Source organism: Suncus etruscus, chromosome 7 (genome assembly GCF_024139225.1).
Source record: "Suncus etruscus isolate mSunEtr1 chromosome 7, mSunEtr1.pri.cur, whole genome shotgun sequence".
Lineage (NCBI taxonomy): Eukaryota > Metazoa > Chordata > Mammalia > Eulipotyphla > Soricidae > Suncus > Suncus etruscus.
The window spans coordinates 118,032,185-118,058,256 of record NC_064854.1 but is presented as its reverse complement, the minus strand read 5'-3'; the positions used below and the strand labels follow the sequence as shown (position 1 = coordinate 118,058,256).

The window sequence follows — 26,072 nt, the reverse complement described above, 5'->3', positions numbered from 1 at the left end:
GGGGCACAGAGCCGGCAGTGGGACCCTTTGGCTGAACCTGAGCTAGAGAAGACAGTCGTGGCCCAGTCCATTTCTAGTTGGGGTAGTTGGGATGGGAATGGAAACAAGATAGCCAGGACTCTTCCAGATCCCAGACACCCGGGACTCTACCAAGAGCATCCCTTTCCTACTCGGCCTTTCACAGTGGGACAGGCAAGTCACAGCGACCCCCCAAGTAGTGAAAAGTCAGTCAAGGGGCCACAGATCAAAGCTGTGTAGGCAGTGGGGTGCAGTGATTTTTTCAACATCAGTACCATAAGCCCTTACACAGTTTATAAAAAGCTAAAAAATTGTGGCCGGTGTGATAGCACAGCGGTAGGGTGTTTGCCTTGCATGTGGCTGACCCCAGGACGGACCTAGGTTAAATCTCTGGTGTCCAATAAGGTCCCCCAAGCAAGGAGCAATTTCTGAGCCAATAGCCAGGAGCAACCCCTGAGCATCACCACTGGGTGTGCCACCCCCCCAAAACAAAAACAAAAACAAAAATAAAGAGCCTAAAATAAAGTTATACAAATGGGGTAGGGTACACAGAGGAAGTGAAATGAAGAAAACACAGGTTGAGAAACACTGAAATTGGTAGATTTGGGCTTGGGGAGGGGGTCAAAGGGCTGAAGCATAGGGCTCCCCAGCTTTGGTCCACTGGTATCCAGGCAAGCACCACCATGTACTGCCTGACCCTGCACCATTGGGGAAACAAACACGGGAAATGAAGTGCAAAATTTATTATTAATTGAAATCAGAAAGACTGGAAGGGAACTCAGGCTCTCCAGGCTGCCCAGTGAGAGATCCCCCACTCACAGAGGGGCCAGTGCTGCTCCATCTCCCTTTCTGGCCAGCCCTGGAGGGTCAGCACAAAGATGCCAATGTCAGCTCCTGCCATCAACATGCAATGACACATAGCCTCTGAACCTTGTCTGATAGACCAGGAATTTAAGACGTGTGTGTGTGTGTGTGTGTGTGTGTGTGTGTGTGTGTGTGTGTACGGTGGCTGGGCTTCCAGGCTGGCTCTGTAGTCTGAAGCTAGCAGGGGGGTGCTCTTTTTCTTATAACTAAAAACCAACTATAGCGGTTGAAGTGATAGCACAGTGGTAGGGCGTTTGCCTTGCATGCAGCTGACCCAGGACAATGGTGGTTCAAATCCCAGCATCCCATATGGTCCCCCGAGTCTGCCAGGAGTTATTTCTGAGTGTCGGGTGTGGCCCCAAAGCCTAAACAAACAAACAAACAACCCCAACTACAAACATGATTGTAATCATGGTGCTTAAAGATATTTTAAAAATAGAACCCGATGGTGGCGCTAAAGGTAAGGTGCCTGCCTTGCCTGCGCTAGCCTTGGATGGACCGCGGTTTGATCCCCCGGTGTCCCATATGGTCCCCCAAGCCAGGAGCAACTTCTGAGCACATAGCCAGGAGTAACACCTGAGCGTTACCGGGTGTGGCCCCCCCCCCAAAAAATAGAACCCGATAGATAGCACAGAGGTAGGGCATTTCCTTTGCAAGCAGCCGATTACGACGGATGATGGTTCGAACCCCAACATCCCATATGGTCCCCAGTGCCTACCAGGAACGATTTATGAACATTGAGCCACTCAAGGAGCACCTTGAGTGCCGCCAGGTATTACCCAAAACCGAAAAGAAAGAAGAAAGAGAAAGAAGAAAGAAAAGAAAGAGAAAGAAAGGAAAGAAAGAAGGAAGGAAGGAAGGAAGGAAGGAAGGAAGGAAGGAAGGAAGGAAGGAAGGAAGGAAGGAAGGAAGGAAGGAAGGAAGGAAGAAAAAGGAAGGAAGGAAGGAAGAAGGAAGGAAGGAAGGAAGGAAGGAAGGAAGGAAGGAAGGAAGGAAGGAAGGAAGGAAGGAAGGAAGGAAGGAAGGAAGGAAGGAAGGAAGGAAGGAAGGAAAAAAAAAAGTGTCTCCGGAACACTTAGCGTGTGGACAAGCCTAGGTAGTGGAGAGGGTGGGCCTGAGCCAGGACAGGTCTCACCAACCATCACCACTCTGGGAGCTCGCCCTTTGCCTGGCTGCCTCCCCTCCACCCCCGCAATCTCAGTTGACAGGACCAAGCTGCAGTCTCCAGTGCAACCTTGCAGAGAAGTTAAGTGCTGTCACCTGCTGGTACATTTGCGCCACAGCGGCCTGTCTCAGCCGGATCCCTGTTGCCTCTAGGGTTCAGTATTGCTCCAAGGGCCTCACGAGTCTGGACTTTCGGTCCCACCTACTGTGGCATTGATTCCTGGTGGGTTCCAGCAGGGCTGAGGGGGGCGTCTACCTGTTCCTAGACTTCTCACAGCCCCTGGAGCACTTGAGAGGTAGAGGAATGGAGGCAAGAATCCCACCTCGGGGCCGGAGAGATAGCATGGAGGTAAGGCATTTACCTTTCATGCAGAAGGTCATCGGTTCGAATCCCGGTGTCCCATATGGTCCCCCGTGCCTGCCAGGAGCAATTTCTGAGCCTGGAGCCAGGAAAAAACCCTGAGCACTGCCGGGTGTGACCCCCCCCCCAAAAAAAAAAAACCACAAAAAAAAAAAAAAAGAATCTCACCTCTCTAGGCTTCTCTTCCCCATATGTAATGTTATCAGCTTAGGGGTGGAAACCCCTAAAACCCCTAAAACGTTTCCTAAAGGATAAATTGGAACTAGAAAAGGGTATTGAGGGGCCGGAGAGATAGCACAGAGGTAGGGCATTTGCTTTGCATGCAGAAGGAAGGTGGTTCGAATCCCAGCATCCCATATGGTCCCCCAGAGCCTACCAGGAGCAATTTCTGAGTAACCCCTGAGTGCTGCCGGGTGTGACCCCAAAACAAAACAAAACAAAATAAAAAGAAAAGGGTATTGAGCAAACAGTAGAATTGGTCTGTAGTAGCAGAGTTAAGGAGTGGGAGAAGAGGGTCTCGGCACAGCCTGTATTCACCTCCCTTCTTGTCTGCTAAGGACTCAGTGGGGCCTGGGCTAGGCAGCCACATGATGGCTTCTCATGACAGACTAAGGTTGAGGCGACTAAGGATGTGTCAGTGCTTGGTGCTTGCATATGTGTCAGCATGTTTGAGAGGTCACAGGAACCTTATCATTTCCTGGGGCTCAGCCAACTCTTGGCCGTGGGACAAGTTCTTACCATCATTCTTACCACCGCCCTGTTACATCACAAGTCCTGAAGTGGATTGTGGCCAAGTGGCATGGGTCAAAGGTGGTGACGGGCTGGGAGGGAACTTTGTAGAGGGTCATCCACCTAGAGCTTTTCAGGTCTAGAATCTGAATGGACATGCTGAGCCTATGGTGCCCATCAGTCTCTCAGTCTGCTTGGCTGGCTCCAAGGGTGTGGGGGCAGCCTGGCATAAAAGTTTTTGGTAAAAAGCAGGGGCACTGAGATGCAGGGACAGTGGCATGAACTGGGTTCAGTTCTGGGGCCTGTCTGGAATAAGTGACTCCAGAGTAGAGCTGGCCTCAGAGGAGGCCCCAAACCTTTGGCTTCTGCCAGTCCCTCTTGCTCTCACTAACTCAGGGGAGGCTGCCAGCAAGTGGAGACTTATGAGAGAAACAAACACCGGATGGCCTGAGGCTGAGGACAGAAGAGTCTGTGAACAGTTGGGAGGTGTGGCCCAGTCACTGTAAGCTCTGGCTGGGTCTGGATAGAGCTCAGGTCCCTTTGGAGTTTACAACTTTGTATGTCACAGGACCTGATCCTGAATCAGTTTTCAGGGGTGGAACAAAATTTTCCTTTCTATGTTAGGTTGGAAAAGCAATCACACAGGACACTTTTCTTTTTGGGGTGAGAGGGCCCACACTTAGTAGTGCTCAAGATTCACTCCTGGCAGGTCTCAGGGAACCATATGAGGTGGCAGGGACTGAACACATCAGCATGTGCAAGACTAGTATCTTACTGGCTGTACTTTGCTGTGGCCTTGCGACACCAACTTCTTATAACTTCCTATTACCATAGTTATAAGCTATTAATAGCTAAGAAAAGACACAGAGATCAGATTATTATATTATTTATTATGTAACAAATGGTTCTGAGACAAAGTTCACTTCAAAAAATACTACTGAGAAGTCCACATTAGTTGATAAGAAAAATGGCACAATCCAACATATTTTTAAAATACATCTTTAGATGACCTTTATGGAATTTTTTAACCCTATCATTTGGCGCTGGAAAAATAGTTACAGGCAACACCATTTGTTGCACTGGAAAACAAACATTTAGTACAGCTACTAGCCACAGATTAAAAGGGATGAAATTCATAAACAAGAATAATTAGAAATTAATACTTTGAACACATGGCTAAAAATTGTAAAGAATCAGTATTTTAGTTCAAGTTAAAACATACTTTAAGAAGCATTTTTGACATCTTTTTTCCTTTCTAATGAGCTTTGGAGAAAACACCTTCCTCATTTTTTCTATTAAATGTGTCATAAAACAGTGTCCCAAATTGGTATTTCCCTTCTCTCTTTGGAAGCAAGCAGACACAGTTTGGTGTCTGGTGTGAAATATTACCCCAAAACTCGGTACAGTGAGAGAGGCCTCTGTCTGTGGCCATGGGGAGACCCACAGCCCTGGAACACAACTGGGGTTGTGTTGAGGTGTTGGCCAATCCCTGTGGCAGGACAAGGTCTGAGATGAGGCCTGTGTGTAGGCCTGAGAAGAACACTGAAGACGTCAGAGACCACATGAGTGGAATCTTTTACATGGGATCCTACTCGTTGAGATTCTTGGGGGATCGAGCCATGATTTTCCTGGATTGTGTTTATTGACGAAAAGGAATGAGCGGTTTGAAAATCCCATTTGGATTTTCAGTTCAAAACCCTTTTGTTGGTTTCACGCTACCAAAACACTGTCTGAATGGGTGGGAAAATGTCGGGGTTTAAAACGAGGTTTTCCATTCGTGAAAATGTTGAACAAGCTGGTCTCAGACTGCTAATGATAATGTCAATACTACATACTCAACAATCCCAACTTTTTTTCTTACATCCTTTCCTTTAGGCCAAATTGGCTCATCTGAATTGTGCTACTCAACAGTCCGTTCTGACTGGCTTCAAAAGACTTGTGGCCAGGCACGCCAGCTCCAACTGTCACGCTGTGTGCTGTATTGAAGGTTAGTTGCAGAGATGAGTTCTGAGGTATACTGGTAAGACCTGTTTACTGACTATCATTCATTCTATAAAAAGAACTCAGCCTGGAGAACCTTTCATTCACACACGCTGCTTCCAATGATCAGATCAGAAACACCATAAAACTGGGAGTATCCCCTTTAAAAATCAGTTTCACAGCAGAAAGCATTTTTTTTTAAAGGTCACCTTTAAAGCAGCCATTATACACTCCGTTCTTGAAACATGTAAGATAATACTGCTATTTCAAATCCCAGATTTGAATAAGTTTTAACAATTCCTTATCTTGTTAATAAAGAATACAGATTTCTGTGTTACTTAATGGCTTCTCAGTTCTTCCAATTCCAAGGGATGCAGAGGTCTCCATCTTGCATAACAGAGTAAAAATGTGACACACAAAGACGCATCCCTTGTAGATAAGGCAGTGATAGTTCTAGAAGTCTCTTACAACAGTCCACCATTTGCTTACTAGAAACGCTGGGCTCCTTGTAGAACTTTTCTAGGGAGAATTTCTTGGTGGAAGCCTGCATCAATTCCTTTTCAATTATCTTTAACCTGTTACATAGGAAATAAACAGGGTATTGCCACATGCTATCACCAAATGAAGAATATACAACCTAAATCTATTTTTGTCTATTAGGGGCTAAATGTTCTACTCATCCCACTGAACATGGGATCCACAAAGGATGGGTTGCACACTAAAATACACATGCTGACAGGAAGCAAACTTTTTTTTTTCACCCACCTGTACCCTCAGGAAAGAAAACTTTTTGGAATAGCTATTCTAGTATTCAGATTCAACCTCCCTAAATTTCTGGATGCCTAGGAGAGGAGAAGGTCTTTGCCATGTGAGACCAGCAGGATATCACCTGGGAAGCCTGTATGAAAAGGTAAGTAAAGGCACACCATGGAGGTTCTCTTTTACCCTCTGCCCTGATAGCCTGGGGCTCTTCCCTCTCAACTCTAACCACTGGGCTCACCCTACTCCTCTTTCCCAGCCCCACTTCCCAGCACTCATACTGCCAGGCTCTCATCCTTAGTTCTTCCAATCCTGCACCACAGCCAGAGCAAATGTTGGCTAGATGAGTAAATAAATGAACCTTGCCAACCAAACCTCCTCAGGCAACAGCTAACTGCTTCAGAAAAATAATACTCTTTTGAATGTAACGCTCTCCATGCTCTCCTTTCGTCAGAGCAAATCCACAAAAGAAAACAATGTCTTACTGTCTATACAACATAACAACATGATTCCTTCCGAGATGCAAAGAACAGTAGGAGTGATAGTCCAGTGGGTATTTGCCTTGCATGAGGTTAACCCAGGTTCAATCCTCCACACCATATACAGTCCCCTGAGCAAAAGCCAGGAATAAGGCTCCCCTTCCCAAAAGATACAACTAGCATGAATACAGCAATGCTGATAAAATGGTTTCCCTCCTTTTCATTTAAAAGTATCTTATTTAATGAAAATGCTTGCTCTAGTTTACTTTAATTTTGATTTTAGACTTTACCCAATGGTGTTCAGGGCTAACTTCAGGCTCTACACTCAGCAGATACTCCTAGAAGGGCTCTAGGGGTTGATTTCTGGTCAGCAGCATACAAAGCAAGCACCTTTATATTATCTCTTGCATCCTTGAATCCTCTGTACTATCTCTCTGGCCTTAAACTGAGTTTTTGGGGCCAGAGCAATAGTGCAGCAGTAGGACATTTGCCTTGCATGTGGCCAACTCAGGTTTGATTCCCGGCATTCCATATGGTCCCTCTGAGCCTACCAGGAGTGACTTCTGAGCACAAAGCCAAGAGTCACACCTGAGTGCTGCCGGTTGTGGCTCCAAAACCAAAACCAAACCAAAACATTAAAACAACAGATTTTTTTCCTCTTGTAGTTATCTATCCTTTCCCATCAGGAGAATTTCTTTCTGATTTTTATCATTTATTCTGCTCCTGAGATGACTTTTTATAAGCCCTGCTTCTGAAATTGGGATACATGATGGTAACGTAATTCAGGTTACCATGTAAAAAACAGTAGCCCATTCAATAATACCTGGCAGAACAAGGTGGGGAATAAATAATATCAAATAGCCAGAAAGCCAAGCCTCTAATTTTAATATAATTAAAAACTTGTGTTAATGTTATGTTTTTAGGTTCTATTTAGCAGTGCTCAGGGGTTACTTCTGGTTCTTCTTTTGGAAAGGGCCATGTGTATGGTTGGGGATCAAACCTAGGTAGGCTGTGTGCAAGGCAAGCACAATTCCAGCTGTACTATCACTCAGCCCCTTGATCGAATAGCTTAAATGTCGTGTAGTGAGTTCCAATTACCTGACTTTTTTTTTACACTGAAATGATAAGACATGACAGAGGGCTGATAGCACTCACTCTTCTTTTCTTTTCAAGTTCTCTCTTGCCTCTTGTGCTTTGGTGAGAATAAACCACCGTAGGTTTACCGGATCACAGAGTGTTGGGACATTAAAATGCCCGAGTTCATGCAGGCTGGGAGCATACCTGTCACTGGAATGAAATGACATATTCAAGGAAAAAAAAATTACTGATTACTCCATTCTCACCCCACCACAGCCCTGCTGGAAGAATATGTCTGACTAACTGAATTGGTGTCTACTGAGAAAACCCACCTCATAGCATAGTCACAGAGACCTTGGATTATGATAATCATGCCAGCCCAGTAACTTCCTTCATCTGTAAAATGGGTGTGACCCACTTACCATAAGACTGTGGGGTCTCAGGGGTTCAGATGCAAGCACACCAGGCACTAAAGACACTTGAGTCAGGCTCCCAGGGACACGCTCCTCAACCACACCAGAAATATTGCACCTTGTGACTGTGCAAGATTACGGAATGTGGGGCCGGAGAGATAGCACAGCGGCGTTTGCCTCGCAAGCAGCCGATCCAGAAACTAAGGTGGTTGGTTCGAATCCCCGCGTCCCATATGGTCCCCCGTGCCTGCCAGGAGCTATTTCTGCGCAGATGACCAGGAGTAACCCCTGAGCACCACCGGGTGTGGCTCAAGCCCCCCCCCCAAAAAAAAAGATTACAGAATGTGTCAAGAAGCTCAACCCTCTCTCTTTTTTGTTCCTTTTGATTTTTTTTTGACCACACCCAGAAGTGCTCAGGGCTTACTCCTGGCTCTGCACTCAGAAATCGCTCCTGGCAGTGCTCGGGGTAGCACTGCGAGCAGAGGTAGGGACACTCATTTCTTGAATTCTGACGCACCACACAGTGAAAATACAAATACAGAGAAAATACTAAGCAATTCAATGTACTTAGGCACACTCAAACCAACTCTTCTTTTGCTTCAAACTGTTACCTGTGCAGGTTCATTTGCAAGCCATGCAAACTTTGAGGGTGAAAAGGTATTCGACTTTTCACCAGCCTCTTATAGAACACATCAAGAAGTGAGTAATATTCTTCAACTGTCATCACTGGCTGCAGTTCTTCTATGTAAACCAACTGGATGCCACCTAGATGGTGGCTGATCTGGTCTTCTAAAAGCATCAGCCTCCGCTGAAGGTCAAAGTAAGTTGGCAATCTTTCAAAAAGCTACAACATGAAGAGAGAAAGTAAAATTTAGTCTTACCCCTTTTTTGAGCCATGTTGGCAATTCTCAGGGGTTGAGCCATGTTGGCAATTCTCAGGGGTTACCCCTAGCTCTGCATTCAGGAATTTCTCTTGGCAGTGCTCAGGGGACCATAAGGAATTAAAGCAAGGCAAATGCCTTACCTGCTGTGCTATTGCTCTGGCATTTTTTTAAATTTCGGTTTTGGGATCACACCTAGTTGTGCTCATAGTTACTCCTTGCTCTGTGCTCAGAAATTACTCCTGGCAGGCTTGGTGGGGTCATATGGGACGCTGAGGATCGAACTTGGGTTGGCTGCATGTAAGGCAAATGCCCTACCTCTTGTGCTATTGCTCCAGCCCTAATCTTTTCTTTCTTTTTTTTTTTTTGATACATATTTTGTCACATCTTTCTCCAGTTTTCCCAATGGTAACATCTTGCTAAGCTACAGTAGAGCATTCCAGTTAGGACACTGACACTGAAAGGACTCACTCATCCATCATGGCTTCCCAGTGCTGTGTGTGTGGAGCAGCAGAACATAGTCTCCCACAAGGGTGGATCAGGTGCACCACAAAGATCTCTTGCAACATCTTATGACCATGGAGACATCTGCTCCTCTGTGTCCTGATCCTAACACCCACAAATGTGCTCTTTGCTCTTTTTAGAATTTCTTTAAGGATTACTTTAAGTATGCTCTATTAACTGGGACATATTGGTCTTTTCCCTGGGCACGTCACCATGGCGAGCCTGCCCCATTCCTGCATGCACCAGCAGCTCCATCCTTCTCACTGCCCTGCGGGATCCCCTAGCTAACCATGTGCAAGATGACAAAAAAGGAGGGCTGTTCTCCCTTAGGGACTAGTAAGAACAGACATGTTCAGGGCTTTCTGCAGATGTGACTTCATTTTCCTAGCTTGATGCTCAAGAGTACAATGGCCAGGGGCTGGAGTGACAGCACAGCGGTAGGGCGTTTGCCTTGCATGCTGCCAACCCAGGTCAGACCTGGATTCGATCCCTGGCATCCCATCTGGTTTCCCCGAGCCTGCCAAAAGAGATTTCTGAGCCCAGAACCAGGAGTAATCCCTGAACGCCACCAGGTGTGGCCCAAAAACAAAACAACAACAACAAAAAAAAAGAGAGAGAGAAAGAGAAAGCAATGACCAAGCCATCTTCAAGGGCTGGCTCTGTAGGAAATGAACACTTTCTCATCCAGACTGCTACCACCATTCCATTCTACATCTACCAGTGATAGTTCGTGTCTGACACTTGGGATCTGGGGAGTGGGTGCAAAAATCAGCATTTTTCACTTTAGCCACTGATGGGAAGAAAATAGTCTTATTTCTTTCTTATTATTGGTTTTCTTTCTTTCTTTTTTTTTTTTTTTTTAAAAAAAGAGCTGTCTGCTTTATTAGTAAGACACTGAATCACCACTCGAGCCATGCAGGGCAGAAAGTGAGGAGAGCAAGGTTGGACCAGAGTCTGTACCATGAACCCCGATGACACACTGGGTGTGGGGAGAAGGGAGGGGTACACTGAAAGAGTGAGAAGAGTGGCCCCATTCACCATGAATGTCCATTCCTCGTCTGGCATGAGTTGGGCCGGCCCAGGAGAGAGCAAAACCACCACATGAATCAGCTTGGGAGGAGAGTAGTTTTAATTTGTATTTCTCTGGTGGTTTGTTTTTTGGGTCACATTGGGCAGCGCTCAGGGGTTACTCCTGGCTCTACGCTCAGAAATCGCTATTGGCAGGCTTTAGAGGACCCTATGGGATGCCATATGGGATTCGAACCACCGTCCTTCTGCATGTAAGGCAAACGCCTTATCTACATGATATTTCTCTTTTCTTGTCATCTGTATACACTGTTCAGTGACATGCTTTCAGAGAAATGTATGGACTCTGAATATCATTTTTTTTGTCATATAAGCAGCTTATAAATATTTCCAAGCAAATATCTGATATGAGTAGACACTTCACCAAAGAGGAAGATGGCAAATAGCATAGGAAAACATGCTCACCTCATTAAAAAAAAAAAGCAAAATTTGTTTGTTTGTTTTTGGGCCACACCAGGCAGTGCTCAAGGGTTACTCCTGGCTCTGCCCTAGGAATTATTCCTGGCAGCGCTTGGGGGATTATATGGGGTACTAGGGATTGAACCTGGGTCAGCTATGTGTAAGGCATACTCACTGAGAAGAGCATATTAAACTGACACAATACTAACACACCCATTAGAAGGATTTATGGTAAATGTATGACCATACCAGTGTTGCTAGTACCTAAAAGTTAAATGTCCCCTCGTTTATTCAGACCATACTCCACCCCCACAGGGATTTTTCCAGGAGAAAAGAAAGTCCATGCTCAGAGAGACATCTGTCAATAAATGCTCTTGGACCGCTGCATTTCTATTAGCTTCAAACTGCTCCAGCCCCAGATCTATCAACAGGGAACTGACCCCCCTCCCCATTGGCAACAAAAAGCAATAAATGCCTAAAACACAATAGATTTCAAATTATTTTGTGGAGTGAAAAAAATCAGCCTCCCCCATCTCCCTCCTACAAAAGAGACTATAATTTGATTACAACTAAGGAAAACAGAGGAACTATAAACACATCTCTGCTGACGGGAAAGCAGAGGTCAGTGGGTAGCTGAGGAAGGGGTAGTGGCAGGGGAGCGCCTTGGCTATGCTTTATGGGTGGTGGGCAGGTTCAAGGTCCTGTCTGTGCTAATGGTTCCTGGCTATTCACTTCTGTCAGATCCTATGACGCACCAAATGCCATGAGTAATTGGACCTCAGTAAATCTGTCTGAGAGAAAACAATAGCACCTGGACCCTTATGGCTGCACCTCAGAACATTTCCCAATAAAAAGCAGTTCTCTAAATATTTAACTGTTTTATTTGAATATCTAAGAAAAGCTGCTGCTAATGATTTAAATGTTATTGCTCTCTGACATAACACATGGTGCAAAACAAAACTAGGTGGAAGACAATTTAGAGCCTTTGTGGAGTTAACTTTGAGTTGTTTCTTACTTTCATCCAGTGATGATGGACATCCATTGTTCCCAGCATTACTTGGCCCACTGCGCTCACTCCAGAACGGTCTGTAAATATTATCGTGCATCCTGGTGATAAAACACAAATCCATTTGGTTACTATCCAAAGATGCTTCAGTCTTTCAGCACTGTTCTGCTATTTCAACTTCAGGTATACATTCTAAATTCAATTCAGTAGAAACTTGGGGGCTAATTTTATGCCAATGAATTAAAAACCATTTAGTGGAGAGAGTCACATATGTGAAGACTTTCAGTAGTTTTTCTAAGGGACATTTTATTTATTTATTTATTTATTTATTTATTTATTTATTTATTTATTTATTTATTTATTTATTTATATTTTTGGGCTACAACCAGTGACGCTCAAGGGTTACTCCTGGCTATGCGCTCAGAAATCATTCCTGGTATGGGATGCTGGGGATCAAACCCAGGTCTGTCCTGGGTCAGCTGCACGCAAGGCAAATGCCCTACTGCTGCACCATTGCTCCAGCTCCTCTAAGGGACATTTTAAAAGAAGACAGAAAAGATTTACCTTTTGCATTTCTGAGTGCTTCCAAGTTCTGCTGTGCTAAGCGGCCTAAACTGTGCAGCTGACTGCAGCGGTGGGCAATGCCCCAGCTTCTCTGCCACCTGGTCCAAGAGAGCACAAGGCTTGTGTAAGTGCTGGCATCCTAGAGGAAGCACATGCCCTCTCCCAACTGACCAATTCTGGGCAAGCCAATGAGGTTCTTTCTCAGGTAGGTGGACAATATGGCTCCAAACTGGTTCACTTTTCGTAACACAACCAAATGGGAAAAAAACTGCTCTTCAGAGGATAAGAATATTACTATTATCTTCAAGTACAATGGGCAAGAGCACTATGTTGTTTCTATTTTAAAATAGTGGGTTTGTTGGGCTGAAGAGATAGCACAGTGGTAGGGTGTTTGCCTTGCATGCGGCCCACCCAGAAGGGACTCAGTTCAATTCCTGGATTCCCATATGTTCCCCCAGCCTGCCAGGGTTGATTTCTGAGTGCAGAGCCAGGAGTAACCCCTGAGCACCGCCGCTGTGGTCCAGAAACTTATTAATAAAGCTTAAAAAAAAAAGGGGCATTTAAAAACTCTCACCTTTTTGTTTTCTACTTTGTTCAGTGATTATTGTTTTAGACTTTAGCTCTAATAAGAGATTTACATAAATTTCTTGAATTTTTAATTGTGATAAACAATTTCCTTATAAAAAGAGGTCGAGTCAGGAGCAAGCATATAATAAATAAAAGGACTCCACATCAGAAAGTCAGTCAAAGCATCACCATTTGCAGATGACAGGATAATAAGTACAGAAAATGCAAAGTATTTGAGTAGAAAACTAGAAATTAATATAGCAAGCTAACAACCAATATAAAAAGATCTGCGGCATGTCTTTTTTGTTTGTTTGTTTTTGGGAAACACACCTGTTGATCCTCAAGGTTCTATGTTCAAGAACTACCCCTCATGGTGCTCAGGAGATCATATAGTATCCAGAAAATAAACCTACATTGGTCATGTGAAAGGCAAGTGCCCCACTCATGGCACTACTACTCTGGCTCTGTATTTTGTTTTAACTGGAAAAATAATTCTGCCACTAGAGTATGGAATTAGAAGGAGCCTGTAACATCAAAGCATGGCTAAAGATGACTGGTGCGATGATAAAAGAACAGCTATCAGCACAGATCCCAACACCAGACAGGCTTCAGATGAAATGTTTTCCTTTGGAACTCTGAATAATCTTGGATTACTATGACTTAAATGGTAAGAACAGAACATATATGTCGTTTCTGGAAGCCTAGGAAGGTTATTAACATGACAGGCACATAGTCTTTTGCGTCCATGTAAAAGAAAGTTCTCACTGTGAGGACTGAAAACGGTAAAAAAAGGCCGCAGCAGCAAGTAGTGGACATGTTTAAGGTGACAATTTTTCAGGGCTCCTAGAATGAGACATTCCATTTCTATATCCCGTAATCACTTCCTGAGATTTATTTGTTTATTTATTTATTTATGGGCTTTTGGGCCACACTTGGTGACGCTCAGGGGTTATTCCTGGCTCTGTGCTCAGAAATCGCTCCTGATTCAGGATCATATGGGATGCCAAGGATCGAACCCGGGTCTGTCCCGGGTCAGCCATGTGCAAGGCAAACGCCCTACCACTGTGCTATTGCTCTGGCTCCACTTCCCGAGTTTTAGTAGCAGTTAAATCTATTTTTACAATAAACTTCAGTGTGTTTCTTTATATAAATATGATGTACAAGCTATGGCAAAATATATTTATTTTTCCCTGGTTTTGGGTCATTCCTGGGAATGACCCAGCGATGCTCAGTGATGCCTGGCTCCGTGCCAGGGATCACTCCTGTTAGTACTCAGAAATCAAACTAAGTGGCCTGAATACAGGGAAAGCATCTTAACATCTGCCCATGAGAACATAACATAACTCTCACTTTATTTCTCTCTTCCTCTCTCTTCGCGGTTTTGGGGTCATATTGAAAGGTGGCCATCTGGTGCTGGAGATAGTTTTGGGGCTCCAGCACCCCAAGCTATCTACTTTTCTCTTTCCCTCACAATTTTATTTTAGTTACAATTTTTTTTTGTTTGTTTTTTTGGGTCCTATGGAGCCTTAGGGACACTGGCTGCACAGAGCAGCATCCTGGGGAATGTCTATAGCCCAATTCTTGTAATGGCTGCCCTTAGGGACCATGGTAACAGCCCTCTGTGGTGGACATTCCTGGTGCCCCAGGCCCAATCTCAGGCACCATGTAGGTATTCAGGGTATCTTTTAGAGTTCCAGGGCCCAAGGCATCACGTCCCCCTGCACCAGGTTACAGAACAAGAAGCTGTGACTGCGCTCCACAGTGGGCAAGTTCAAGGATTCCAGCTGCCAGACGAGCCATATCTGCAGTGGGATATCTCTCAGAGGAGTCTGAAGATATGGGGGCTGAAAAGTGGTTCATTTCAGGTAGTTGTTTGGTCCAGCATCTCCCTGATTATGCTCCCATGATCCAGAGATTCATGCAAGGCCCTGGATTCTCAAGAGCCTTGGAATTATCCCTTCTTAGTCTCATTCTATTTAATCCCCAAGCAAATCTTGCTTGCTATCCAAAAAAAAAGAGACCATTTAGTTCTCTCTCTGATACACAAAAAGATGCAAATACTTAACTGTGGGAAGAGCTTTGTCAATAGATAACACAAGTGTAATTTGATCTCTAAATTAGCTTCTTTCCTCTTTAGTACCTGATATCTGTGACTTGCAATTGGTGAGACAGTTCATATTTTAAACGGTCTAGCTCTTTTCTAAGTGGCAGACTATTTTTCAGCTTTTTGATGGCACTTTTTCCATTGTTATCAAGCCATGATCTAGGAAGAAAAAAACACACGTATACATATACACAATATATATGATATATATACACATATACCTATATATGTACTTTCTGATACTAACACTATGAACTATATTGCAAGTATTTCTACTACTAAAAGACACATATATTATCTTAAAGTTTACAATCAAAACTTTTGACCCAAGTGGTACTCCTCTCTGTACTTACTTCTCTCTCTAAGCAGAGGGTCTCAGGGGTTGCTCCCAAGCCTCCTGCATGCAAATGTGTGTTCCAGCCCTTTGAACCATCTCTTCAGCCCAAGAAATGTTTTAAATGGTGACTTAGCACGTGCGCACACACACACGCACGCACGCATGCACGCAAACTCATTTGTAGATATAACTAAGGATCTTGAGAAACAGTTCTTTAATTTTTTTTCTTAAATTCCGGGCCACACCTGGCATTGCTCAGGGTTTACTCCTGGCTCTGCACTCAGGGATCACTCCTGGTGGGGCCCAAGGAACCACATGTAGTACGAGGAATGGAACTCAGGTCGGCAGCGTGCAAGGCAAGCTCCTGACCCGATGTACTATCATTCTGGCCCTGAAAAACAATTCATAAGCATACTGACTATATGTTTATATTTTTTAAAAAAGAACAAAGCAAAGAAAACCTATATAAAAATAGATTAAGCGGAGTGTATAACTTGATAATCCTTTTATTTTTTTCCCCCTTTTATCTTTTTGGCTTTTCAGTCATATCCAGTGGGGCTCAGGGGTTACTCCTGGCTCTACTCAGGAATCAGTTCCATTGATGCTTGGAGGAACATATGAGATGCTAGTGATAGAACCCAAATTGGCCATGCACAAAGCAAGTGCCTTACCTGCTGTACTATCCCTCTGGCTCTGTATTTTATGTTTTCATAAAAGCTAGCTAAAGCTGAGGAGCCAGGACAGGGTCAGAAGTGCTTCGTTGATTGAGAACTCCAAACTTGATTCTGGGCACTGTAGGGGTCTCCCTGATGGCCTCCAGATCCTCTGGGCTCTGGCAGTGCTGCCTTGCCAGGCAGGAAAAACACCAAAGAATACAACCTGGTTGGCCAAACAAGTGTCTCCAGGAGTAGCCTCAGTTCTCTGAGTGCTGCTTGGGATGTCCCATAACCAAAATGTTTTATCTTCAAGATTTACATATTTGGTTTTGGGGTCACACCTGGCTCTGTGCTCAGGAATCACTTCTGGTTGTGCTTTGGAGATGAGAGTGCCAAGGATCAAGTACTTTAACTCTCCTAGGCTTCAATTTGTATATTTTATTTCATAATACTAAGAAGTAACTTCAGCCTATGTAGGACTGCAGATGTGAACACTTGCTTTGAATGTGAGGTTTTGAGTTCAATTTCCTGAGACTGCCAGAAAAATAATTCAATCTATTTAAGATACTACTATGTGTTTCTTTTGGTGGTGGTGGTGTACGTGGGCATATCCAGTTATGCTCAGGGTTTACCCCTCATTCTACATTCAGGAATCACTCCTGGCAATCGTAGGGGACCATATGGATGCCAGGGTGCAAAGCAAGTGACTTACTCTCTGTACAATCGCTCCAGCCTCCGTCTTTTCTTTTGAATGTGTTATGGGCACAGATCTTAACATGCTCTCATGAATAAATTCTGATTAGGGGAAGGCCACTGGTAAGTTAGGTAAATACAGTTTGATGAAATGTACTGAGTTAAATGGCTAATTCTGTCCTCCTGAATGCTATTATTAACCAGGTGCTCTGTGTGATTCCTTTTCTCTAATCTACATATATACTAATTCTTTTTATAAGCAACTCTGAATACTATAAAGAGAAAATAAGTACTCTGCTATAAAGAAGGCTGAAGCTTATTACCATACTGTTTCTCATTTCACCTGATAAAGCTAAGAGAAAGGGTCTATTCAGGATTGCGTAAATAGTTTGAAGGGATGGAGTACATCTTCCATAAATGGAGCCCCACGTTTGATCACTACTTTTACATAGTGCCTCTAAGTACCTTCAAAACTGGGCCCTCTAACATTGTGCTGGGATCCTGGGCACTCGTAGATGTTGACCCTCAAAAAAAAAATTAAAAAAAGAAAGAGGCATGAGTGATAGCACAGCGATAGGGTGTTTGCCTTGCATGCAGCTGACTTGGGACAGACCTGGGTTCGATTCCTGGCATCCCATATGGTCCCCCGAGCCTGCCAGGAGCAATTTCTGAGTCAGAGCCAGGAGTAACCTCTGAGCACCACCAGGTGTGGCCCCCAAACCAAAAACCAAACCAAATCAAACCTAAATGAAAAAGATAGGGTCTACCTAGCTAACAAATGATCTATTAGTTCAGTGTCTGAAGGAAAAAAAAAAAAAAGCTACTAATAGTGGTATTAAATAATAAGCATTAAATAAGAAACATAAATGTCTACTTCAGAATTTTTTTTTCAACCACAGCCAGCAGTGCTGAGGGTTACTTTGGGCTCTGCTTTCAGGGATCACTCCTGGCAGGGCTCAGGGAATCATAGGTGGTGTTAGGCATTGAACCTGAGTTGGCCCTTTGCAAGACAAGTGCCTTACTGACTACACTATGGATTGGGCCCTCCACTTCAATTTTTAAAACAATGGTCTGCTTATGTTGCTATCCTTTTTAATAGTGGTTTATGTAACCAAATATATTTTTTCTTTTTATTCTTTTTTTTTGGGGGGGTGTCACACCCGGCAGCGTTCAGGGGTTACTCCTGGCTCTATGCTCAGAAATCACTCCTGGAAGGCTCAGGGGACCTTACGGGATGCCGGGATTCAAACTCAACACCGACCTTCTGCATGCAAGGCAAACACCCTACCTCCATGCTATCTCTCCGGACCCCCAAATATATTTTTGAGCTTGTCCTGACAACTTAATGTGAGAACTTGAATTTAAGACAAAGTATATATGGGGGTTGGAGTGATAATACAGTGGGTAGGGATAGGGCACTTACCTCGCATGTAGCCTAACTGGGTTCAAACACCAACACTCCTGAGCCCCCCCCAAAAGTGATTCCTATGCAAAGAACCAGGCATAATCCCTGAGCACTGTCTGGTGTGTTCCCCATAAAAATACAAAAACCCAAAACCCCAAAATATATCTTTGGAGGATACCAACAATTCATAGTTAATATAATTTATCAACACACAGAAATTTTCCTAAAGACAGTGCATCTTGCTAAAAACAGGTTTTTGTTTGTTTTGACCACACCAGGCAGTGACCAGGGGTTATTCCTGACTCTATTCTTTTTTTTTTTTTTTTTGGTTTTTGGGCCACACCCGGTAACGCTCAGGGGTTACTCCTGGCTATGTGCTCAGAAGTCGCTCCTGGCTTGGGGGACCATATGGGACACCGGGGGATCGAACCGCGGTCCGTCCAAGGCTAGCGCAGGCAAGGCAGGCACCTTACCTCTTGCGCCACCGCCCGGCCCCATCCTGACTCTATTCTTAGAAATCACTTTTGGTAGGCTTGGGGGACCATATGGGATCGAATCCAGGTCAGTCACATGCAAGTCAAATGCACAATCTGTTGTACATAGCTCCAGCCCAAACAGTAGGTTTTTAAAAAATACTCAGAAATAAAATTAACAGAGGCATTATTATAAAAAGAAGTTCCTCTACGTTCATTGTTGTCACTGACAACTGGCTACCACCTGTATCGAACACGGTGACACCAGTGAATACCACCGGTGGCTCACACCAGCCTGTGACTTAATTAATACAAATTGCAGTGCTCTCTCTGGTCTAGTGCGTTAAGTTACTTGACATTTTTATCTTTAACATTGGTTCTCCACTCTGAGACATCAGCATTTCACCTGTATCCAGCTTCTTTTCTTTCTCTCCCTCCCTTCCTTCCTTTTAGCTTTGCTAAAAGATTTATTCTTGGCTTCCACTTAGGGATCACTCCTGGTAGATTTGTGGGACCATATGTAGTCCTTGGGTCTGAAATCTGGTCAGCAGCATGCAAGGCAAACACCCTACCCTGTGTACTATCACTCAAGCTCCTATGCGGTTTCTTTTATTTAGTTCAACAGTAACTAGGAGGCCTTTATAAATCTATGAGATAAGTGATTAAAACATGTGTGCTACAATTAAAAATTACCTACCACAATTGGGGCCCGGAGAGATAGCACAGCGGCGTTTGCCTTGCAAGCAGCCGATCCAGGACCAAAGGTGGTTGGTTCGAATCCCGGTGTCCCATATGGTCCCCTGTGCCTGCCAGGAGCTATTTTTGAGCAGACAGCCAGGAGTAACCCTGAGCACCGCCAGGTGTGGCCCAAAAACAAAAAACTAAAACCAAAACAAAAAGAATTACCTACCACAATATAATATAAAGAAAGTCTCCTTTTATTATATTGATAAGACTACTCCTGCAAACCAGACTTTATCTGTAATGATTAATCCACTGTTATAACTACATAAAAAATAACTATACAAATGTTTTTACATTAAAAATCTTTTACATACGTGAGGGTAGTTTCTATTTTTGACATGTGCTCGAGTTCTTCATCAGGGTCCTTGAATCCAGTAAAGGTGTAATAAGACTTGTCCCATTTGATAGGCCTGTCAGGCACCTTCTTAGCCTCTTTGGGAGGCTGGGAGTGTGCATTTGAATTCAAACTTTGGATATGTTCGACCGATAAACTGCAGGAGTTGAGAATATATAATACTGTACTTAGCAGATCTCTGGTATGCAAAGTAAAGTTGACTGCTCGAAATCCTAGAGAATAGAAGTCCCCCAAACAATTAAAAGAGATAATTATTTACCTTTAAAATATTTATAATACAGAAGTTATAGAATTAAAAACATTTAAAACACTCTGTGACTAATTAAAATCTATTACTGGGCTGGGGCGAGAGTATAACAGGCAGGGCATTTGCCTTGCATGCAGCTGACTGGGGTTTGATTCCCCGGTATCTCATATGATCCCCTGAGCACTCCCAGGAGTAACTCCTGAGTACCAAAGGTACTCAGACCCCCAAAAACCAAACAAAAAGACCCCATCAATCACTCTGGCTGATCAGCTGTTACTGGAAATCTAGCTTTAACATTATGCTCCATTGTCTTAATCTTCAAAAGTTCCTATAATTGATTTTTCAGTTTGTCATCAAATCCTCAGTCTAAACAGGATTCAGAATATTTTTCCTGCTACCACCATTTGGTTCCTACAGTCTGAAAGAGCAAAAACTCTTGTTTCACAAGCAAGTGCCATTAAAGATAGTCTCTATTCTGAGCAGGAGGAGGGAGAGAAAAAAGGCAGAAGATTAGTCAGAATTTTTTTTTTTTTTACTTTTGGGCCACACCCAGCAGTGCTCAGGGGTTACTATCTCTCTGACCCAAGAGTTAGCAAATTATGAAAAAGAACAGACATAAAAGGACTTAGATGTCATATAAAACATTATGAGGAGCCAATGACATAGTATGGCAGATAGCGTGTCTGTTTTGTATGTGGATGACCTGGGTTTGATACCTGGTACCCAGGAGTGACTCCTGAGTATAGGGAGTTGGATAAGTAGTTCTGAACATTGCTAGCTAAGGCCCAAACCCCCCTCCCCCAATATCATGGATTGAAGAAGAGATACTCCAGTAGGGGTTGAGGTACTTATCTTGCATAGTACCAACCCCATCCCCTGAGCACCACCAGGAATGGTGATCCCAGAACACAGAGTCAAGAATAAGCAATGAGCACCGGCAGGTGTGGCCCAAACCCCTCCCCTCAAAATTTCACATATGATTAGAATTTAGTTCTAAGACAGAGCAAATCTAAAAGCACTCCGGGTCGAGCACCACTCTGCCAGAGAGCCCAGAGAGATCCATACCAGAGCAGGGCTTTTTGGATAGCACTGCTCTAGACCCTTACTACATGATTAAGAGCGCACTACTATATATGATCTCTGTTTACACAAATACACAGTCTGAATGGTATTTTTACATACAAAAAAGGTATCGTTTTGGATATAATACCCTGAGCCAGTTTCTGTTACTTTACTTTGGTGATCCTTCCACATCTGTAGTTACGTATCAGTTCAGCCTCATTTATTTTCATTATTTTCTTTGTTTTAATTATGGGCCACATCCAATGTTGCTAAGGGGTTACTTCTGGTTTCGTGCTCAAGAATCTTTCCCGGTAGTGCTCAAGGGACCATATGGCAAATACCTTACCTGCTGTACTATTGCTTCAGCCCCTTCATTTATTTTTCAGTACCCCAGTGTTCATACTAGCTTATCCCATGTACAGATGTGGCACAAGTTATTAACTACTTCTACAACTTATGGAGATTAAAATTATTTTAAAAAATTCATCATTCTATATGAAGCTGATATGTATTCTCTTATATCACAGTTGAACTCTTTCCCGGAAACCTATTTTACTTGCTACTGAGAATTATGGAACCTAAAACATGCAAACTAAGAAGGATTTTTATAGTTAATGATTTGATTGTAAATGAGAAACAAGAATAGTACTAGTCAGTGAAAGAGGAAAAGGAAAATATAAATTACTACAATGACGTTAGGAGGAAATACGTCATGGAATAAACCTCAGTTTCCATTTTTTTAGTTCCAGTAATTCTTTTATTTTTTTTTAGTGTTTGGGGGTAGTTCTCGGCCACACCTAACAATATTCATGGGTTACTCTTGGCTCTGCAAGGAATTACTCCTGGTGGTGGTCAGAGGTCCCTATGGAGTGCTGGGAATAGAATCCAAATTGACCATGTTCAAGGCAAACATACTATCCTTTTAGTTACCATATTCTAGGTCTTAGACTTAATTTAAGGAATAATTTAATAATTGTGGGGGCTAGTGAGTTCAAAACTTGCAGGCCAAGTGGCAGGTAATAAGTTTAGGTTGAGTCCAAAGGCTGAAATATGCAAAAAATTTCTGTGCTGTGCAATTTATTGTTCTGTCTCCTGTTCCTCTAATGATTAGCGTCTAATCCCTAAGCCAACAAAAGAGCTGCTATATAGAGGAATGCCTATACTCAACTATAGTGATTAGTGGGAAATAGTACTTTTTTTTTTTTTGGTTTTTGGGCCACACCCGGTGACGCTCAGGGGTTACTCCTGGCTATGCGCTCAGAAGTTGCTCCTGGCTTGGGGGACCATATGGGACGCCGGGGGATCGAACCCCGTCCGAGGCTAGCGCAGGCAAGGCAGGCACCTTACCTTTAGCGCCACCGCCCGGCCCCAGTACTTTTTTTTTTTTTTTTTTAGTAACTGAAGCTGAACACTTTTATTTTGGGCCTCCCAAGCAGTGTTCAGATGTAGTAGCTATACAGACGGACTGTTGGCTAATCAGTCAAAAATCAGTGCTAGGGCCCAATGATGCAGTGATGCTCAGCACTGAAATGTCAGGGACCTCCAAGACCTTTCTGACAGTGCTCAGAGGTCTCTGGGGCTACTCCTGTGAAGCCGAATATTTTCAAATACTAACTGGCTTTTTGTATATAATCTTTCCTGGATCACCTGACTCTGCTTCTGCCTGTGTACTATTTTGGAGAACACTTTATATATACATCGATGTTCTCTTTTAGTCATTTATAAACTTTGTTTTCTCCCATTTACAATGGAAAAAAAATTTTGTTTAATGAATGACTCAAAGTTATATACTAACTGAAAACTTAATATTTTTTGTCTTTACTCAGCCAACATTGACTGAGTACTAGTGGACAGAAAGCTCTGAGTAAATCTTTAACTTGTTTTAAAATTTATCCCAGAGAAAAGAAAAGTGTTTGCCATAGAGGCAGGCTGGGGGTCTTGGAGAGGTGTTAAGTGGTAGAAAATAAACACTGGTAAAGGGATGTGTGTTGTATAATTGAAACTCAATTATCAACAACTTTTTTTTTTGGCCACACCCGGCTGTGCTCAGGGGTTACTCCTGGCTATCTGCTCAGAAATAACTCCTGGCAGGCACGGGGGACCATATGGGACACTGGGACTCGAACTAGCCACCTTAGGCCCTGCATCAGCTGCTTGCAAGGCAAACACCGCTGTGCAATCTCTCTGGCCCCAATCAACAATTTTTTAACTCTATCTGTCATGGTGGTTCAATTCAATTTTTAAAAAAACTTATCCTAATAGTAAATTTAATTTCTTCACAACCACTAAAAAGACAAGCCTGAAATTATTCAGGCCTCATTAATTTCAGAAATGAAAATAACTAGTAAATATTTTACCCTACTATCACCTTAAATTTCAATGAAAAAGTATGACTAATTTGAAGTGTTCCAGAAAAAAGGTTTAATTATTATTCTTGAGCCATAGCTAGTGGTACCTAGACTCTGCATTCAAGGGCTGCCTGGTGGAATCTGGGGAGCCATAAAGTGCCAAGGATCAAATCCTGGCCTCATGCGTACACTTGCTTTGCATGTCCAAGGCCCAGATTTGACCTGGGTTCGTATGGTCCCCTGACTGCCACCAGGAGTAATTCCTTACTGCAGAACCAAGAATAACCCCTGAGGATTGCAGGCTGGGTCAGAAACAAACACAAAAACAATTTAAGGCTGGAGCAAGAGAAACAATATAGGGTAAAGGCCATGAGCAGTTTAATCCCTAGCAGTGCATTGTCAGGATTGACCGAGCACTGCCAAGGTGACACCCAAGCACTACTAGGTACCCAAAAGCTAAGAATCAGGGGCCAGAGCAATAGCACAGTGGTAGGGCGTTTGCCTTGCATGTGGCTGCCTAGGACGGACCTGGGTTCAATACCCGGCATCCCATATGGTTCCCCATAGCCAGGATCAATTTCTGAGCACAGCCAGGAGTAAGCCTTGAGCATCACCAGGTGTGGCTCAAAAACTACAAACAAACAAACAAACAAACAAAAAAGCTAAAATACAGAGCTGGAGCTCTGCAAGTGGTAGGGTGTTTGCCTTGCATGCACTAAGCTAGGACGAACCACGATTCAATCCTCTGGCGTCCCATATGGTCCCCCAAGCCAGGAATGATTTCTGAGTGCATAGCCAGGAGTCACCCCTGAGCATCACCAGGTGTGGTCCAAAAACCAAACCAAAACAAAACAAAACAACCAATAAAAATACTTAAGGTTTAAAAAAATGCTGTATTTATGGCTATTTGGTCTACTCTAACAAAGAATACACAGTTGCTTAGAGAGTCTCATCACTAAGAGTAGCACATTGATGATAATTATTTATACTTTCAAGTAGAATGCTATCAGAGTGTTAAACATGATAATTATTGCTATTGTTATGAATGGTGTTCCTCAGTAGATCTCTTCCATATCAAGAGAGGTAGGACTTCTTGTCTTTATTCAAGAACAGGGTCTGATTTTAATAAAACTCCAAATCAGGGGCAGATAAAGTAACAGCCAAGGACAGGAATTTGAAATCTTCCATGTTAGTTAAGGGCAAATCAAAGGAGAAAACACACTATTAAATGCTAGATCCTGTTTGAGTATTTGTTCAAGTTCCTCATTCACTCCTCATTTTACTTTAGATAAAAGTCCTAAGGGTCATATGAGGTATGTATGCTTGCATACACGTAAGCTGGCAAGCATGCATATATACAGGTCTGTATTTTGTGTGTCTGAATGTGTGCTCCCAGGCAGTACTTGGCCATGCCAATGGCTCTGTTGCCATTGCCAGCTCTATGACTCGATGTATAGTACAATGCACAGGCACAGGTTGACAAAGGCCATGCAGGTAGTTCTCAGAGGCCACGTGTTTCCAGAGGCCGAATTTGGTGCCTGTCTCCCTGACCCATCTCTTACACTATATATTTTGGCCAGGGATTCAACTCAGGACCTCAAGCATATGCTCCTCATTGATAGACCCAGCTCTATCACTTTCTTTTAATAATCAAAATTTAATATGGAGGAATTGGATTATAGATTATCAAACAGATATAAAAGAAGTTACATTTAAACATATCAATAGGGGGCTGGAGTGATAGCACAGCCAAAGGGCTTTTGCCTTGCATGCAGCTGACCCAGGACGGACCTGGGTTCGATCCCCAGTATCCTATATGGTCCCCAAGCCAGGAGTGATTTTTGAGTGCATAGCCAGGAGTAACCCCTGAGCATCACTGGGTGTGGCCCAAAAAACAAAAACAAAAACAAAAAACAAAACCTCCAAAAAAACTTATCATATTAATAGGGGTCAGAGAAGCATTACAGCAGATAGAGCACATGCCTTGCACACAGTTGACCTACTTTTGAGTTCCAGCGACCCATAGGGACCCCAAACCCTACCAGGAGTGATTCCTTTGTGCAGAGCCAGGAATAAGTCCTGAGTACCACCAGGTGTACTCCACGACAAAAATAAACACAACAAATTTTTAAAAATAAAAATATTTTGGGGGTGGGGGTTTTAGATTGTGCACAGCCCAATCCTGTCCCTTGCCTTTTGATAGTGAACAATGGGCAGGAAAGATATTATGGGAGGTAGTGCAGTACAGTACAGAATAGGATAGGATAGTAGGTCCTTTATAATCTAGGAGGCACTTTCCTTGCATGTAGCTGACCCTGGTTCAAAGATCCCTTGGCATTGCAGATGGTCACCTGAGCAATGACAGAGTTCACTCCTGAACAGAGCTTGGAAAGCCCAAATACTGCTCTCTGCACACCTCTCACCCATAACCCTACTCCCCCTACATAAAAGACCAGTAAAAAATCCATATTCTTTTTTTTTTTTTTTTTTGGTTTTTGGGCCACACCCGGCAGTGCTCAGGGTTACTCCTGGCTATCTGCTCAGAAATAGCTCCTGGCAGGCATGGGGAGACCATATGGGACACCGGGATTCAAACCAACCACCTTAGGTCCTGGCCTGGATTGGCTGCTTGCAAGGCAAATGCCGCTGTGCTATCTCTCTGGCCAAGAATCCATATTCTATCTCTAGGATCCTGGGAAAGTTACTGGCCATGATACAACTGTACCCGGAGGATGACTAGGGTGCCTGAAGAATTATATAAAAGAAAGTAAGCTGTACTTAAATCAATTTTTTTGGA

At 43.5% G+C, this 26,072-nt stretch overlaps 1 protein-coding gene and 1 pseudogene across 1 annotated transcript in view; one reads left to right on the top strand and one right to left on the bottom strand.

Moving 5' to 3' along the window:
• Positions 1–4,926: 4,926 nt before the first annotated feature.
• TCAIM (T cell activation inhibitor, mitochondrial) overlaps positions 4,927–26,072 on the bottom strand; it is a 36,626-nt gene continuing 15,480 nt past the window's right edge. Inside the window, exons 5-11 of the mRNA XM_049777365.1 lie at positions 19,578–19,830; positions 14,992–15,114; positions 12,285–12,382; positions 11,730–11,821; positions 8,456–8,688; positions 7,510–7,641; positions 4,927–5,691 (exon numbers count right to left, since the gene is read on the bottom strand). Of these exons, the coding sequence (XP_049633322.1) occupies positions 5,466–5,691; positions 7,510–7,641; positions 8,456–8,688; positions 11,730–11,821; positions 12,285–12,382; positions 14,992–15,114; positions 19,578–19,830 (1,157 nt within the window). The 3' untranslated portion in view covers positions 4,927–5,465. The remainder of the gene's footprint in view (positions 5,692–7,509; positions 7,642–8,455; positions 8,689–11,729; positions 11,822–12,284; positions 12,383–14,991; positions 15,115–19,577; positions 19,831–26,072) is intronic.
• Positions 14,361–14,468, top strand: LOC126014611 (uncharacterized; annotated as a pseudogene).